Source organism: Lygodium microphyllum, chromosome 19, assembly GCF_053477565.2.
Source record: "Lygodium microphyllum isolate KBCC chromosome 19, Lygodium_microphyllum_v1.1.10, whole genome shotgun sequence".
Taxonomy (NCBI): domain Eukaryota; kingdom Viridiplantae; phylum Streptophyta; class Polypodiopsida; order Schizaeales; family Lygodiaceae; genus Lygodium; species Lygodium microphyllum.
The window spans coordinates 35,460,001-35,478,582 of NC_141153.1; the positions used below are offsets into that span (position 1 = coordinate 35,460,001).

Consider the following 18,582-nt stretch of genomic DNA (forward strand, 5'->3'; position numbering starts at 1 on the left):
GCCTTGGCAATACAATTACTCACTAGCTGCCACTTATCCTTTTACAATGGCTTACTATCCACTTGAAATCAATTCAAGACACACATGATCAAATAAGTGTTAGAGTCAACAAGAACCAATGAGGAAGAGCTAACATAATGCATTGGAAAGCAAATGGAGAGTAAGTAAAGTTTTGATTCCATGTGGACAGCATACATACAATGAAGAACTCTACTAAAAGGGCAATATGCATCCTTAATCTCTCCAACAAAGGAACTAAGTTCAACAAGTGGATTAGAATGAGAGATTAAGACTGAATTGATAGACCTCTTCAATATTTAAAGTAGATGGATGAAGCATAATCCCACAATGATACCAAGTTCTCCATTAAGTCACCCCGGGTAAGTAAAGCACTCCAATGGGTACAATCTTTAATGATTTTATGCTTCCTCTCATAGTGGGGGAACTCATGCTTATTCCCGAGCTTGCTCTTCAAGAACAGAAGCTTCAAGTGGAGCTTTCATGGCTATCCCCGAGAAATCCTTGCATGTTGAGCTCCATGTCTTCAATCCAGATAAGTGAGGTCAAGAATGGCTGAAGGAGCTCCTAAGGGCTATAGAACTTTGTAATGGATGCTAAGCAACACCTCTTTCTTAACATCCTCGTAGTTGGGGGTGGCATATTTGATCTTTGACTTAAACATAGTTCCTACTTGCATAGTTGACTAGGTAATCCAAGTTATGCTTTCTAGGCTAGCAAAGGATCATATACAAAGTTTACACCCCAAAATTAGCTATACAATGATCAAGAGGCTCTAATGTCACAAATACTTGCCTCGAGCGTCTAAGATAGAGAACAATATAATCTCACGAAGACTTGCCTCAGGCATCTAATATGTTTCAACAATTTTATACATAAACAAGAAGTCCATGAACACCTCCAGCATGTCCATAAAGCTAATAAACATGGGCATACTACATTTTTGGAACAACCATAAAGGAGCCTACTACTTTTTTTTGGGTCCATTTCACAAAAAACATATACTAAGCTTTGCAATCAAATTTCAGGTGTTTTCTACAATCGTTGCAACAACTAGTGTTTCCTATTTTTGGACCATTTTGTTACATTGAAATGATTGACTCCTGCAAGCCATCATGTTTATGGTGTCCAATTTTGAGCAAACTCAATTCTATTTTGTTGCTGATTCTATCTTATAGACAATTTTCATTCAATCACATGAAGCCAATCAAAATGCAAAGCAACCTAGTTCAACGATTAATGCAATAGTGTAGTAAAGAGAAGTGATTGCAGGTCCACATAACAAGATCAAGTCATCTTTAAGATGTAATTCATATATTGATTCTGGCATTCACCAATTATCCTATATCAATTATCCTTCAGTGAACAAAACAAATCCCTTCTTAGACATGCGGGTTTAGATCATGTTCCCCGGTGTCTGAACTTCTGTAGAGCAGGTTTCCTTTACCTCTGTGCATAATTATCTTGAAGGGGCATATACAAATTTCAAATGACAAAACAACAATGCGAAATGACAAAACAAAACTGCGAACTAAATCTCAAATGGAGCACATAAAATGCTTGGCATCACCTTTTGGCTTCACATACAAGCTGGCACTCAAGAACCAACAGTCCTTTTTGCAGTAGAATTGTCAAACCAAACACCAAAACATGTAACTGTGTTCAAGTTAATCGCCAATGATCTGGCAAACAGTTTGCAAAGACAAATTATGACCTTCAATTTTCAAGCTCGACAGAAAATCAAGTAATGACCCTGCACTATGATTTATCCACAGCTCAGATCATTAGAAACTATCTTTAACAATGAGCTTTAGCATTGAAAACTAAGAGATGACACCACACTAAAATTAATCCAGAGCTCAGATCATTAGTAAGAATGTTTCAAAGATTGGCTGAAGGCAAATCCACCAAGAAAAGAACTGTTAGCCACAAAGCAATCTGAAGTATTGCTACAACTATGCTTGCAATCCATCTTTGATACAAGGAAACACACAACTTGTGTGTATTCGCTCTTCTACTAGCTGATTCAGTAGCAACCAGCAGTATTGCAGTGGACCTAAAGAAAACTGGTCTTGGCACCTTTAGCCTTACTTATCCAAACTGGTGAGCTAGAAACATGAGTAGTCAGTATTGTACGCCTTCGTCAAAGAAGCAGCTCCACAATGTCTAGGATCCCGCTCTTCAGCCTTGAGCATGCACCCCCAGTGGAAATGAGTGTCAGGTAACCTGCGACAGAGTAAAAGTGTGCATGTGAGTTATGGTTGTGTTGGTTGGGGGATGAAGTCTTGCTTTCCCAACAGAGTAACACATATAGTTTACCCATCCAGTGCAGTAGTAAGAAGTGTGCCTAGAAGAAACCTCTCTTTCATTTTAACATTTTAAGTTCTTTACCTGTAGTAAATCCTGGTATGCCAGCCAACAAAAAGCCTATCAATAAATCAGTTTACCAACCAAGGAGCCCTGCACAGAATATTTGACACCTCAGAAGCAGGTATTAGACTCATACCGCTGCCCTACATATCAAATACAAATATTATTTACCTTGTCAGGTGCTGCACTGATTAGGTCTAAATTCCTCTTCAGAAAGGATCTTTAGAAGTAATTCTCCAAGTCTCTTTGCTCCTGGTCCCGGTTTCAGAATGGCAGTGTCACCAATCACAGAGCATGGATCTTCTCCATCTTTATCTGACCCAATGCACCAGGCTCCTGGCGTGAAGGAATTTCTCTTGCGGTCAAGAAGCTCTTCATCTATCTTGTCTAGGACAGGATCATCCTTTGCGAATTTCCTGGCGAATGGAGCACCGCTATCTGTCATGTTTCTGAAGTACTCTACGGTAAGGCTGAGTGGATGCTGCTTAGGAGGGTTGTCCCACTTGATATAATGCATATCATGGTTGACTGTTGTATTTTGAAACTCCTTGCTGTTACAGATAATTGTATGGAAGTAGCCTTCGGGTGATGAAACAAAGTTGGTATAGTACATCAGCATGATACGAGGCAAGTTGTCCCAACCCCAAATGCAGTACTCAATAAATGACCGTGTAAGTATCACCCACGCAGAACCTGTGAATGAAAAAATGTCAAAGCAGTAATTGACCCTGCCTCCCTCCTTTTCCCCATCCCCCCCTCCAATGCACAACATAAAAACGAGTTTTCAACAAAATGATCGAAAGTGAGAGATGCAATATATGGTTTTAGGGAATATGCACATTGGCACAACCCCTCTCAATCTCATCCGTAAGGATTGGAAAGACTTCTGGGAATGATGATAACAATACCCACAATGAAATAACACTTGGTAGCCTACCTGGTATATCCCCATCCCTAGCGTTAGGCTCCGCACCTGCAAAAGATGGCATAGTCTCCACCACTTCAAAGAGAATGCATAGCTGCTTGAAGAGATCTATTCATCAAAAGTGAGGGATGGAATATATGGTTTTAGGGAATATGCACGGTGGCACACCCCTTCTCAACCTCATCCATAAGGATTGGAAAGGCTTCTGAGAATGATGATAACAATACCCACAATGAAATAACACTTGGTAGCCAGCCTGGTATATCCCCATAGCTTAGCATTAGGCTTGCCAAAGGTATCTATTCTCATAGATGGGTGGCTAGTGTGAATGGCCAGTGACCAGACGTGAGGAGGTTAAATGAGGAGATCAGGTTCCTGAGGTTAAGATGAGGAAGTTAAGGAAGCCTACAAAAGGACCCTTGGGGTCATTTGTTGAGAAGACTCTTCCCTTGAACCCCAGCCTTAAAGGCACTTGTTGAGAAGACTCTTCCCTTGAACCCTATCCTTAAGATCATTCAGCACTTAGTAAGAGGTGTGAACTTGTATAATGGGGCACCAATTCTTGAGACTTTGAAGCCAAGTCCCAGTCATTGCTGCTAGCAGTGAGCCACAAGAGTGTACCATTAATCCGAGAAAGGAAAAAATTGAGTAAAACCCACCAAAACATTGCATGAAATTTGACATTTCTTTAAAAACCTATAATTCAAGAGCATGGAATCCAGTATGTGTTTTTGTTTTACAAAGTTGTAACAAGAGGGACTCAAGTTTTCCAAATCTATACTCTATCATCAACAATGATTCACACTGATCTCTAATAAAAATGTTTCCCTTACATGATGTCCCTTGTGGGAGAATTTCAGTACCTAAAAGATATCTCGCACTCCAACATTGCCAAAAACAGTGTATCAACATCAACACTCCTAAAAAATTACTAAGACATGCGATATATCATAAGCCTCTTTGGGGAGTCTTTGGCCTCCAACATACAATGCTGGCATGAATTGTTCTGAAAAACTTTTCCTAAATATACAGAAAAAGTTTGGAGCAAAATTTGAAGGTTTTGATATTAACAATGTTTCCAATGTGCCTCAAAACCTCCAAAATGGCTTTTTGAGTCACCAAAATCAGAATCTGGATGAGAGGCAAAATGACTTTTTTTGGCAAATTTTTTCACGCCCTGCTTCAAGCAAAATAAATATTGCAAAAATGCACCACACAAGTTTGCATGTAATTGTTTATTACATGAGAGCAACCTGAAGAAGCTTCTTTTTTATATTATGTTGATCAAACCCTCTATTCGCCTTCCCATCTTTCAAGTGGGGGTGTATTCTTTCTATAGGGTACAACTATGTATACTTTCAGATGCTGAACTTGTATTTTAGTGAATTCAGCTCATGTGCTTTTAGTGCATGTAACTCCTATGGAATTAACCTACTATTATTGCTAAGCCGTTCATGTGTGTGTCAAACTATGTCTTATACTTTGGCAAGCTTCACTCAAGAATCTTGCTTGGAGTTCCATTTTGCTCTTTGGAATCTATGATTGGGAGGTGAGTCAAAAGCCAATATTTCTATGAACCAGCTCATTAAATAAATCACAAGATCATCCTAATCGTTATTCCCACCTTTTAATCATTGAATAGCATAGAGTTGTTCTTATGTCCAAAAATTTGGCCATAACGTAATCATGGTCTGTACATTTCTGACAATGTTTTGGCTCATTATGTGGCCTAGGACCACATCTCTCCTTTGGTGTAGCTAATCAAATACTGCACATTAGAGGTGCTATAGACTCTGCCACTAAGTGATGGTCATCCTCAACTACAAAGCCCCTGAGGACTAGTCCAAGATAGCTACATGATAGTGGAAGCATTTGCTGCTAAGTTTGGAATTGTTGGAATGCGGTGGGTTCAAGGCAGGTTGGGAGTGTGTGATTTTACATCACAAGATCATGCACTTATTAGTAACAAGACAATGTAAAGCATAAACAAGAGTGATGACAATCAATGGAAAGCAACTCAACAATCATGAAGATCACACAAGAGTTACCCCAAAGCAAGCCACCAAGAACACTCGCAACAAGCTGGAGCCAAGAGCAAAGCATCCACCAAAAATAATTGAGTGTAGCACAATATGTGTAGGGTGCCAAATAGGGTTGCCTTTATTTAGACTATAAGCAAAATAAGACTACTCTAGAGTCACATGGGCAAGAACAAGATAACTCACTATCAGCAGCTCACAAGAGGAACCCCAATAGCACTCTAGGGTAGCATACATACTTCTAACGCCTGCTCCTATGCTCCAAAAATATTAGCACCAACAAAATACAATGATATGAAGAAGTCCACAAAGTGCAAGGACCCTAGATGCCACAACGGTCTTGCTTATACATGCACCTAGTAACTAGGATAAAGAAAACTCCTCAAGTAAGCAGCAAGGGATGAAGAAAGAACTCCCACAAGTAGTAGTTACCAATGCCCAAGATAGTAAGAGCTGCTCAAAGCTCCAAAGACTACCAAATAATCCTTAAGCATATGTAGCATTTGGAAGGCTGCACAATGCTAAAGAAATAGATCACGGCAAGGACTAGATTCATGAATCACCTTCCAAGCACTAATATTGGATTCTTGCAAGTGAAACCAAAAGTATACCCAAGATGTGCCAATCACAAAGCATTCTTCAAGATGAGTGAGATATTTCTAGGGTAGGGCACTACTTGTCCCCTCTCAAACACAATGTCCCACAGTCTCCCCTCTAATAATATTCAATGGATGAATCCTTCAATGGATGTATGTAAGGCCGCTTTTCGATGAGAAGCCCCCTCTAAAAACATACCCAAGATGAATCCTTCAATGGATGCACGTAAGGCCGCTTTTCGATGAGAAGCCCCCTCTAAAAACATACCCAAGATGAATCCAACTGAATCCACATATTCAAAGCATATGCGATTCCACCATCTATGCACACCTAAAACTACCTTTCAATGGGCACAGATGTGCGCACCAAGAGGTAACCAATGCATAGTCCACAAGTACACTGACCATGAACAATGAGAGATGAAGGATAGCTACTCCTAAAGAACAGGCACATGCCATGATGTTGAGTATGTCCATAAGATGCTTAGATGTGGGTAGCACAAAAGAGCACTTCATGAGAGACACTCAAAGCCGATGTAGCTAAAGCCTCAACATTAGTGAGAAAGACCTCTCTATGGGAAAAAACCCCCTATACCTAAAACATCTCAAGTAGTGTGCCTCAAATCACATGGAAGAAGTCATTGTGTCTAAGCTAAGAAGTAAATGTTGGATGCCAATCTTTACTCTCAAGTAATGGGTCATGAGGAATGAAAAAAATATGTGACAAGGTGGATGAGAAAACGCCAATCTCTCAAGGGAAAAAGAAAGGTTACACAAGCTCGATCAACATGAAAATTCCCAATATACTAAACAGATGTTATGTGCCTTGACCAAGGTTTTAATACACCTTTATGCTGCATTTGAATAGATCAATCCAATCGAATCAGGAGCACTGTGGGGAAACCATGTTTGACAATTAAATTGTCAGTGTTTGTGAGCAGGGGTGTCAACCATGAGACCACACAATGTGGTGGTGAATGACAGCCAACATGGTCGACAACAACCAGCAGGTCATAACAACTTCGACGCTGCCATACAGAATTGCACATTATCCACCACCCAAAATGTAGCCTCCTGAAGTTCATGTTCACCTACTCCTGATCACAATACAAACACAAAATCGAAAGCACAAATCCAGTTCACATGCAATAGCAATCAGGACACACGGATTTCAATGTTGTGCATCTACTAGTTGCCACACATGAAGGGTTTCCATCCACAGAATGCATGTTTGCAGGACCCAAAATGCAGATATTAGCAATCAATACCTCACCTCCAATCTCACCCACATCACAAATCAAGAGTTTGATGCTCTACAAGATCATGGACTTCATTAGTAACAAGACCGTGAAAAGCATAAACAAGAGTGTTGAGGAAATATGGAAGCAACTCAATAATGATGAAAATCACACAAGAGTAACCCCAAAGCAAGCCACAAATAATGCTCACAACAAGCTGAAGCCAAGAGTGGAGCACCAACCAAAAGCAACTAAACAATTGAGTGTAGCACACTAGGTGTGTAGTGCCAAATAGGGTTGCCTTTATATAGGCTACAGGTGGGACAAAACTTGCTTTCGAGTCACATGGATGAGAGCCAAGAGGATTCACTATGAGCACCTCAAGAGAGGAACCTCGATAGTACTTTATAGAGTAGCATACGTATTTCTAACTAGAATTGATGATGAGTGCTAATTGCTGAAAAAGTCATAGAAGCATTGATTGCCAGGATGAAACTAGGACAGCCAAGAATACTAACTCCAAGTTTTTTCTTTACCCTAGGATCAAGTGCCATGTTCTTGGACCAACAAGAAGCCACCTGCAAGTACTCTTATTTCTTGTGCCATGTGTGGTGGCCATCCCAAATGCCCACAACATGACACCTCCCCTCCAAATATTAGCCGAGAGAGTGAGCAAGAGGCACACCACCATTTTTGCTATGTGCATATAGGATAGCTTGCAAGCCAAAGCACCAAAAGATGGACAATTTTTAGTAATCAAAATGAGGTAGAACTTCTTAATATAGGTTTCTAGACCATGAATACTTAATTGGCCAAAACATTTGGACATATAGATGACTCTAAGTACTTGTGTTAATGGCCAAAAAGTGTGTTTTAATTATGCAACAGCTTTTTTTTTTGTCTACTTCGTAGCATAATCAAGAGATTTTGCTATTTAAAGAACTCTTGGTTCTCACCGAATCAATTGGAAAAATCGGTCCACAATCCTCTTAAGTTAGTCTTCATAACTTGCCAGCAATAAAGCACTCACCTACTCATACACAAGTGTTCTCATATTGATTTATAGCATTGTGGGCATCAACTCTCTCACTCAGCTCTCTTCTATGCTCTTTGTCTCTTCACTCTCAACTGTGCTGCGCAACTGAATTCATGGCATGCATTAACATTAATTTGTAGTGCATTAATGCCTAGCTTTTCTCCTTAATAACAGACCCAAATGGCTTTATTTGTATTCATTGGCTTGCATTTTTCACACCAGGAAAAATGCCCAACATCCCCTTTATGAGGATATCTTAAAGGCAGCCAGCAAACAGTTCATTTTATCACTCCTCGTCATCAGTCACTCTCCCTCTCCATCAGCTGGGACCTACTGGAAGACAGCCTGGAACTGTTGTCTATGTGCATTTGGAGCTGTAGCTGCTGTCACCAACTATGATGTAGTGCCAGCAGCCACACTGATCAGCCCAACTGTAGCATGCTGTCGCTTAGTCCATGGTGATCTCCATGTACTAAATTTTGCAGATTTTTGTCTAGTAGAAGCTGATGTTCATCAACAGCAGCTGTCGCCTTCATCAAACTGCTGTCACAACACATTTCCCCTTGCATCATCTAGCAGCCCATCAACTAGCATTTTCATATTCACTTTTTGCCTTCGTTCTAGTGCTGCCAACAGCTGTGTTTTGCAACTTTCTCACCTCTGGCAGCAATTGTCACCATCAGCACGCCCACTTGCATATTGGAGCCCTTCATCATTAGCATCTTTTGCATTTTGATCATCTATTAGCAGCAAATGCCATAATCTGCATCAATCACCTGCATGCTAGAGGTCTCCATCATTTGTATGTGTAGCTGTCCCCATTATGAGAATGCAGTTGCCTTTGTCTGGAGCATCCCATCATCATCAACAATCCTCTATTCTAATGACTGCATTTTGCTCCGTTAACAGTGCAAATTCCTTCATGAGTGTTGCAGTTTGTTTAGTCAGGAAAGCACAGTCATCTCCAAGCTTTGATTGGCTCTTCAACTCTTCTCAACTCACCTGAGTACTGGTGTATGAGACACAGAACCCTGAGGCCCCTTGTATCCATAGCATTCACATTCCATTCGTTCTCTGAGTTTCTGAAGTCATTCATTGTCTCTAAGTTTTGTTGTACACACTGTGTTTCCCCTGCAAACCCTGCTATTTCTTCACATGGTACCAGAGCAGAGGTGCCCCATGAGCTAAAGATCCTCACCCTCTTGAAGGTGAATCCAGTTTGCGAGAAGCGGCAACATTCTCTCATATTCAAAATTATTCTTCATTCGGCTACATTATTCAAGATATCGTTAACTTCTTCTCCCATTCCACCCTTCCATTACACATTTGACACACTCGTGTTATAGATCCTTCCCTATTGGCTTAAGCACAGATCACCGGGTGCACTTACTACGACAAGCAACAACACTCCACCAAAGGTTGTGATCATTGACCTTTGCACCCTACCCTACCAAAGTAAATGTGTCTACCCCTACGCACTCCTTGTGCCACCTCACCATTTTGGGTGACAGAGATCATTTTGCACCAGCTATCCAGTTTCTATGCTCAAGGCAATAAGATGCCCACAATGCACATTACACCCTTTCAAGCAGCAAGAGGCTCTAAGACCTCAAGGGGCCATAAGCCCTCCTGAGGAACCCCTGTAATGCACTACAAAGGATTCCCCCACCTACTTTTAGATGCAGTGGCTTCCATGACCCTCAACTTCACAATCAGCTCCATCAAGAGATAGTGACCACTTGCCACCACATTCAGTTCCACAATCTATTCTATCAAAACACTGAGGTTGTTGTCTAGTACCCATGGCTCCACAAGAGCTGCTACTGTCTACTGCTCCCTTGTATGACTTCATGGACACCAACTTTGATGAGGGCATGGAGGACATCATTTGTAATACCCCTCCCTCCCATTCCTGGGGATCCCAATCCATTATCAGCATCCACATTCAGTCATTCACACAGCCTTGGATGGGCCATTCGTCATCTACCCTTGGATGGGGTGGCCGGCCTTGAGTTGCCATTTCACCAAAATTGATTACCCTCGTCTCAAGACCCCTTGCCACATAAGTGTCTTTAATTAGGGATCCTATTGTGTTTATATTTGCTGTACATTTAAAAGCAATAAGCAGGTGAAACATGCTCTCTCTCTCTCTCCCCTCTTAGGGCACCTTTTTGGGCTTGAGAGGGGGTGTTTAGCAACCAAATTCATGGCATGCATAATATGTTAAATTATAATGCATTAACGCATAATTTTGCTCCTTAATAACAGCCCTCAAAAAGGCTTTATTTCTATTTATTGGCTTGCATTTTTCACTGTAGCACAAATGCCCAACCATTGTAAGTGCATGTTATGGGCATCCAACACCACCTAGAGCTGTTATCTACACACATCCAGAGCTGTAGCTGCTATCACCAACCATGCTGGAGTGCCACATTGATTGGCCCACCTGTAGCATTGTGACACCCAACCCTGAGTGATTTTCATATGTTGCAATTTCTAATTTTCATCCTGCAAAAGCTGGTGTTTATCAACAGCAATTGTCGCCTTCATCAACTATTGTCGCCAGTATGTTTTCCCTCCTGTTTTCACCATCTGTCTGCACCATCAACTGGTGTTTTGAACTTCTCATTTTCAGTGAGGAATTGCTCATATTGACAGTACTAGTATCAATCTCACAGTCAATTCCCTACTTCTCAAAGCCTCTAGGGGAGTCCTCTTCTCCAATTGTGGGGCCAAGTGACTGTAATTTACTAGGAGAAAAGGTTATATCCATTTGGTTAAGACACGAGACATTCAGAACAGGAGTCGTTTAGGTGGGTTTGATAGCTACCAATTAGCAACATTACCCAGTACCTCTGTTCTTCATCATAGCAACTCCAAACTAACACCTTCTAAATTTCTATCCCAGAATCCATAGTAACAGGGAACAGTCATTCCGGCCTGTAGGAACAGCCTAGCATGTTCTGGATCCTCCCAGGATGTTCCCTGCTGTTTCTTGTTTGGACCATTTAACTTTTTTTTTTGTTCTGTCCAGTTGTTCATTCTTTCTGGCTGCTGTTCATGTAAATAGAGATTACACCAGAGAAAGATTATGGAGATCCGCCAACAGCACGAACTGCACCTGGTAGCCCAGAGAGACTAGCCCAGATGCTCCAAACACCATCTCATCAAGGATGTAGGATATACTATACCCACCAATCCTAACTGGATGGAGCTACATGGGATTGCCCCATGTGGTTGTACCCTTGACACATATAGTGGCCTATCATTCAGCAATGTAGCTAGTCATTCAGTCCTTTGTACACTCACCCCTTTATCCCGACATTGACATTGTATTGTACATCACTTTGCACTGTATATCATATATCACACTTTGCACAGTAAACTTTGATATCCAGTGATCACTAGCCATTGTACATGGTTTTGTATCATTGGCCATTTCCAGCCTTAGGTAGACCTCTCTCTCTTTTTTTTTCGTAAAAGGTAGACCTCTCTCTCTCTCTCTCTCTCTCTCTCTCTCTCTCTCTCTCTCTCTCTCTGTGTGGGGCTGAAGAGTCAAGACAAATCACAGGTTGACAAATACATATGTGCGTACGTGTGTGTGTGTGTGTGTACATATATTATGGCCCTTCCCCCTGTTCCCATTACCAGTTCTAGCTGACTATGCCAGAATGGGACAGAGACCACCTCCACAGCTTTCCAGCCGCTGGGGATTCTTTTTCATTACTAGTCAGTCAGCAGCCTCCACCACCTAGCTTTTAGGTCAGAAGGAATTTGCCTGTTTCCAGATCTTTTAGACAATCAAACCTTAGACTCCAAGGATTCCTTGAAAATTTGAACTCGTAGCAATCTCAGCACGATAGCCTACACTGAATTCCAAATGCCAGATGATAACCAAATGCTTCCATCCATCAGAACCTCATTCCAAAGAAGTTCCAGTCACAGTTGCACTTCCAGAAGTTCTAGTAGACACTTCCCCAACTCAGTTAGTGCCTCAGTCAGCAATTAGCAGATCAGATGAGTAGTACTTTTCAGATTGACCATCCAGGAGGTCTAACTGTGGTTCCCTATGAGTGTTATTCGAGGACTTTAGTCAACTTTGTGCTTATTTTTTATGTTTTATCCTGCTTTGCAATAATAATCAAGATTCTTGGTCTTCAGTCAGTCAACCAAATCAATCCATACTCTTCAGTTGGTATTCAGTCTTCAGCCGCCAGTAGTCAATCACAATCATGCTTGTTTGTGAGGGTGCGGACAGCTTTTTAGGTGGCAACCCTCTTTCCTCCCCTCTCAGTTTCTTCTCTCACACACATGTGCATCACCCATGCATCTGCTCTAAGATTTGCAAACCTGCCAAATGGGCAGCAGGTTACAGCAGCCCAAGTGGTTCCATGGTTGAGGAGGCTGGCAACAGAGACCAGCTTTCTTGAATGACAGCCAATAGTCACTGTGACAACCAAAGCTGCCTGGCCAGGGACCCAATTTTACATGTTCATACAAAGAATATCAAGGCCAACTATGATTCTGTTTGGGCTAGGAATGGGCATGCATCATAAGGAAAGAGTCAGAACTGTTGGATTCTCCTACAAGGAACAATGCAGCAGACCTCTTCACAAATGCTCTTTATGCCTTCAGTTCATCACTATCATTCCTGAAGCATTTAGGCATACCCAAAATCTGAGAGGAGAGGCTGGCAATGTCATCATTGAGTCAATGGCAGGCAGACAGGATTTCTGCCTATTGAGTCAATTATCTCTCTGCCTTTTCTTTATCCCCCTTTTCAGGGGTAATACCACACGAACCCAATCTCTTAAAAGACAAACACAGGTTGTCAGGTAGTCATTGAGATGGTGTGATAATAACTTTCAAGTCAAGTAGAAGTTGTAATCATCAAACACGAATAAAGAATAAATCAGAACAGCCTCTCCCCATTACCTTCTGGGAAGAACTTAGGATAATAGATTAATGGAAGTATCCGTCTTCAAGATTAGCAAGTAATAACTGCCAAGCCCTTTTTCACTAGGTTACTCTGTGCACTCATTCATCATTAGATGCAGTAACTTTGACGCGCACAAGCAATCGTATTGTCTGACTAACTACCAGTTTACTTTCCGAGATGTAATGCTTAGGGGGAATTTTCAATGTCTTCCTGAGCGCAGAAGTCGTTTTCAGCTTATGTATACAAGAAATAAGAACCCTCTCTGTACCCTGAAAAGCCTAACTAACATGCCCCTTCTTTCCACCAAAGGAGATAAAAAAAGACCAAGTACCTGTGAACAGTCGGAAGCTGGTGGGCAATGCCCGTCTCTGTGAAACCCAAAAAATCTCTTCCTTCCTCGACATATAAAGCCCTGGATCTATGATTATAGGCTTTGCCCTTTGATTCCTGTGTAGAAGAACATTCAAAACTGCTAGGCCAGAGTAATTTCACGATTAAGACTTCGATAGCACATTGCACCCACTTACTCTTTCCACCCAAGCCGACTTGTATGCTCAATAAAGTTTAGATCCCTTGGTAAATACGCCAGCAAATGTAGCAAATCTGCCCAATGAAGGCACATGGTTAACTTAATCTAAAACAAGTTCAGGCAAGTGGACAATCTAATCACATGAGCAACACACACATTGTAAATACTAGAAAGCCATGCTATGTCTTGAACTCAAAACCGAATAAGACAGAGATGAAGAGAGAGTACCATCCTGTGTCACCAGGGGATAGTCAGACGCACTCAGATTGATGAACCAGTCCCAGTCCTTGCTTTTCTTCAGTAGAATTGCAGCTGCATGCAATGTGCAAGCGACCATAGTTGGGCCCTTATATGTCACAAGGTTTGCTTTTGATATGATGTGAACGTTGCCCACCTTGAGGAACGTGGGATCCAACTTCACATACCTTGACAGATCCACCCGCTCACGAGGTGTCGATTCCGAATCCAAATGCAAGATGTACTGATTTCTGGGATGATACAATGCCTGAAGAGTCCTCTTCATTCTCATTCCATCTCCCTTGGATCCTGAGATGACATATGCTAACTTTGGGGGAATGGGTACTCCTGACTTGAGGGCTTCAATTTGCAACCTGCCATTCTCTGCATCCTGAATTTGGTCCCTTAAGGGGAGAAATGCAAGGATGGCTGAGGCGGCATTATGGGAAGACGCTATGAGGACAAAAGTGGAAGCTGTGAACAGAGTCAAACAGATTATGCAGACCCATTTTTTGTCCATGAGAGGCCTTGTCAGCCTTGAATTATGTAATATAGAGGGTGGCTAGTGAGGAGAGCTCTCTCTCTCTCTCTGAAAGTGTGGTAGTTATGTTATTAAAATGTGAGTGTATCTGTTTTAATCAGAGTGTAACACAGGGGTTTGATGAAAATTGTCCCATCAGGCACACAGAGAGCATCTGATTCACAAGACATGCGGACGGATTGGATAGATAGGCTCTGAATCAATGAATGACAGGAGACAGGTACTCAGTATTAGGTAACTGAACTGATAGATTCATAATTAAACTGGAGAGGGATACTCGGCATTGGGTGATTAAACCGATCGATTCATAATTAAGAAGCAGAAGCTAAATCAGCTTCAGTACTTAAATTGGATAGAGGATCAGCAATAAAAGGAAAAAGCCCAAATTTGGGGAGTCAGGATTTGCATGAGCAGAGGATGGGGGCGTAGAGCCAAGAATGTGAGCTCTCATGAATCCCTTCAGCGATGCAGGAATAAAAGGGGAAAACAGGAAAAATGAGAGTAAAGCCAAGATCAGGAAAGAGGGGAAGGGAAAGAACTCATGACCTGGTTATGATTATCATCGCCATCATGATGATTATGATTTGTGTATAATGATGACGTGCGTGATTGGATGACAAAGGAACAAGGGGAAGAGCAAAATTGTGACTTTGAGGATCGTTTCAGCTTCTCCGGGGCAGCGGCAGGAGCTGATGGGGAGGCAGCCATGGCTGAGGCATGATGACACAAATTAAAAGCGCAGAGAGAGAGAGAGAGAGAGAGAAAGAGAGAGGCTGCTGCTGCTGCTTCTTCTTACCGATGTCTTCTCACATATATTTCTAAGCCTGACTGACAATGATGGGTGATGCGCCTGAGTTCTTATTATGTGTGATGAAGGATGTGCAGACTTCCTCTTTTACTTCCTTGCGTCTCTCCTTCCTTTCTTTCTTCAATCTCGCAAATGCATCAATGTCTTTGGTTTCCCACACACACCAAGCTCCACAACAACAAGAAGTCCTTTAGGCACCCACCACACTCTAACTCGAGTCTCGACCCCCCATGACCACATCTAACAACCCATGACAAACACAATTGTTATCAAAAAGAATACTCATTGTCCATCCACACTCAAGTGTTAACAAAAAGCATATTTGCCTTCCATCCACACTCAAGTCAATTGACCTATATAATGGACTTCGGGTCTACATTGCAACGAATTAATGACTTACATCTCTGCTTTAGGAATCTATGTATCGCCTCCCAGTGGTGGATACATTCATACAACTATGATGAGTTGTTGAAGTACATATTTTGATTTAGGACACTCCATCGATTTGCCCAAGTCCCTATTGTCTATTAAGTCTAAGGTAGCACTACCCTTTCATGCACTCCTAGATCAACATGTGCATGTCACTGCTCTCAAACTCTAAAGTAAATTCTAATATCTAAGGCTCACAATGGCATTAACCCTCAAATTTAAAGATGATAACATTCTTCTAGGATATTTGACTTTTTTTGAAGCACATACTAGCCCTCAACAGACAATTTTCTTATATTACCCTTCCACAAATCCCAAATTGTAGCTACCTATAAGTACTAGTCTAAAATTGCCCTTCAAAATGAAGTTCTAAGCTACCGGTCATATTTGAGGGCTAGCTTTTTTCATGGACTTGTTGAGAAGGGGCATCCAACAACATCCTTGACAAGGGCATTTAGTATAGGCCCTTTCATAATCCATTCCCATAGGTTCCTCCTTTGACCACCATGAGAATGGAATACATGACATGCATTCCATCAAGCATTCTCTATTCCATGTGAGCTACTAAATAAAGCTTAACTCGTAAAAAACATATTTGAAACCCATCATAAAAACCTTTGACTTGAATGCCTACAAGTTTTGTTGAGTAGTGTGAACACTTTTTGATCTAAGGTTGACTAAAAAGCCTCAATCCTACCAAATTTAAACTAGCTTTTCATCACTAGTTGAGAGTTCTTTCCAATTCGCTCAACAAAGCCTTGGTTTTGTGTGTGAACACTAAGCAACATGCACTAAATTCTTAAACAGGGTTGTGATTTGTAAGAGAAAAGTTCTACTAAAAACAATCTCACCAAAATTTGTGAGTTCATGTTTTAAATAAAGGTGTGATTGAAGAGTACTCCTCATACATTTGTCAAGCTAGTTACTTTTGATTTGATGAGCATCTAGGATATGATCCTCTCAACTCCAAGTGATATGGCTTGGATGCCCACCAATCTTAATATGTTCTCTATCATTAGGTGCTACCCTTAGTGTTAACTGGTAGACATCAAAATGAGCATCAACCCTTATCAAGTACTCTCATTTTATGGGTAGTATGATCATGGGCTGCATAGAAACTCTAAAGTACACCTAAGCATCTTCCTTGATGCCCAGTGCGATCTTTTTTCACCTTTTATGACTATTAAAAGTTGTGAACCCCCTTTTGTACAATCTTTTGTAAAAGTGGTGAGGGCACTAGGACACATATGGGGGCACACACTATCCTCACCACCATGTCTCAAGTCAACTACTCATGTATGAGAAAAGATGTTGAAAGTTTATAAGTTGCAATTTCAAAATTAAACACGTATATTCAATATAGAATCTTTGTGGACAACATTGTCTTGTTCACTATAAAAAGTTATAAGCTTTAAAAGGTCAAATTATGTTTGTCTATTGAATATGGTTCTCTTAGACCCTGCCTTGAACTTTTAAGTAGTCACAAACAAGTAAAGCATGATGGTAATAAGGCATATGACATTTAACAAGCACATTATTGTGCTAATGCTATCTTTGTGCTTGCTAGAACAAGGTATCAACAACTAAATAGGATATTAAATGAAGAGAGAACTTTCCTCTAGAAGCACTACATTGTAATGTGGCAAGAGGGTTTGTGGGAGGTTGATTTAAGAAACATAATCGAAACTTCGAAAGCTTTGGCAGCTTAGACTAATACAATGTTGAATGCACAAAAATGCAATATACGAGAATGTGATACTTAATACATATATTATTGAATTAATATGCAAATATATCATACATATGATTATTATTATTTATTATTACATATATAAAATATAATACATATAGTTATAATTATAATTATATATATTATACTTAAATATTTATAATAATATAATAATACATATTGATTATAGGCTAAGTATAATTTACATAATAACATTTAATGGTTAATGATTGATTTGTAATCAATGTGTATGTGTGTGAATGATACACATGTACTCACACACATACACATTTTTTCCTTTCTTCTTATTTTTCCTATGGGGTGTGTGTGTGTGTGTGTGTGTGTGTGTTTAATGCATGTGTGTTTATTTAGTTGATCTCTTAAATGTTTGTCCTCTCTCTCCCTCTCATCATTTTTATTTTCTCTCCTTTTTTTCTTCTTCCTATCTCTCATCTTTCTTCACCTCATATGTATGCACGTGTACGCATGTGTATACATGTTTTATGCATTGCACGTATATGTAAATATATTTATTTATTTGTGGACATGTGTATTTACATATTTGTGCACTTTATTGAGTGCATGTTTATAAATGTATATACATTCTCTCTTCTTTCTCTCTCTCTCTCTCTCTCTCTCATATGTTTACTTGCATATGAGCATGTATGTATATATGCATACATGTGTGTATATGTTTGCACATGTGTGTGCACATGTACATGTGTGTGTATGCATGTATTGTTCATTTGTTTTTATCGTCTATATGCATTTGTGTGTGGTGTTAGAGTATGCATACATATTGCATGAAGATGTTTAGATAAAAAAGAAATTCAACTCTCTTTTTTTTAGTGTATCTGCATTCATGGATGGTTTTAGAGTATGTAAACATTGAGTGCACATGTTCAACCATTGAAATATCATATTATTCATATGTCTAATTTTTTAAAAATGCATCTCTCTCTCTCTCTAGAGATAGATAGAAATTTTCAAAGACTAGTCTTTCCCCCTTCCATGATCATGTCCTATATTCAATTAAAAAAGAGAATTAGAGAGTGTGTGTATGTACTCATATTCAATTGAGAGAGAGAGAGAGAGAGAGAGAGAGAGAGAGAGAGAGAGAGAGAGAGAGAGAGAGAGAGAGAGAGAGA

The 18,582-nt window shown here is 40.4% G+C and overlaps 1 protein-coding gene across 1 annotated transcript; it reads right to left on the reverse strand.

Moving 5' to 3' along the window:
* Positions 1-1,834: 1,834 nt before the first annotated feature.
* LOC148019738 (beta-glucuronosyltransferase GlcAT14B-like) lies at positions 1,835-15,543 on the reverse strand. Its single transcript, XM_087699879.1, has 6 exons — positions 13,919-15,543; positions 13,689-13,764; positions 13,493-13,608; positions 2,560-3,081; positions 2,410-2,478; positions 1,835-2,244 (listed from the first exon to the last, which is right to left on the reverse strand). Exons 1-4 carry the CDS (start codon positions 14,445-14,447, stop codon positions 2,564-2,566), a joined length of 1,239 nt encoding a protein of 412 aa, XP_087556005.1. The 5' UTR covers positions 14,448-15,543; the 3' UTR covers positions 1,835-2,244; positions 2,410-2,478; positions 2,560-2,563.
* Between the last annotated feature and the right edge of the window lie 3,039 nt (positions 15,544-18,582).

Bases quoted from the DNA above. Each gene is read 5' to 3' on its own strand.
- LOC148019738 (XM_087699879.1), bottom strand. From the start codon at position 14,447: ATGGACAAAAAATGGGTCTGCATAATCTGTTTGACTCTGTTCACAGCT. The intron at 13,765-13,918 runs GTACTCTCTCTT...TTCATTGGGCAG, and splicing joins TCCCCTGGTGACACAGGATG to ATTTGCTACATTTGCTGGCG. The intron at 13,609-13,688 runs GTAAGTGGGTGC...TCTTCTACACAG, and splicing joins AGTCGGCTTGGGTGGAAAGA to GAATCAAAGGGCAAAGCCTA.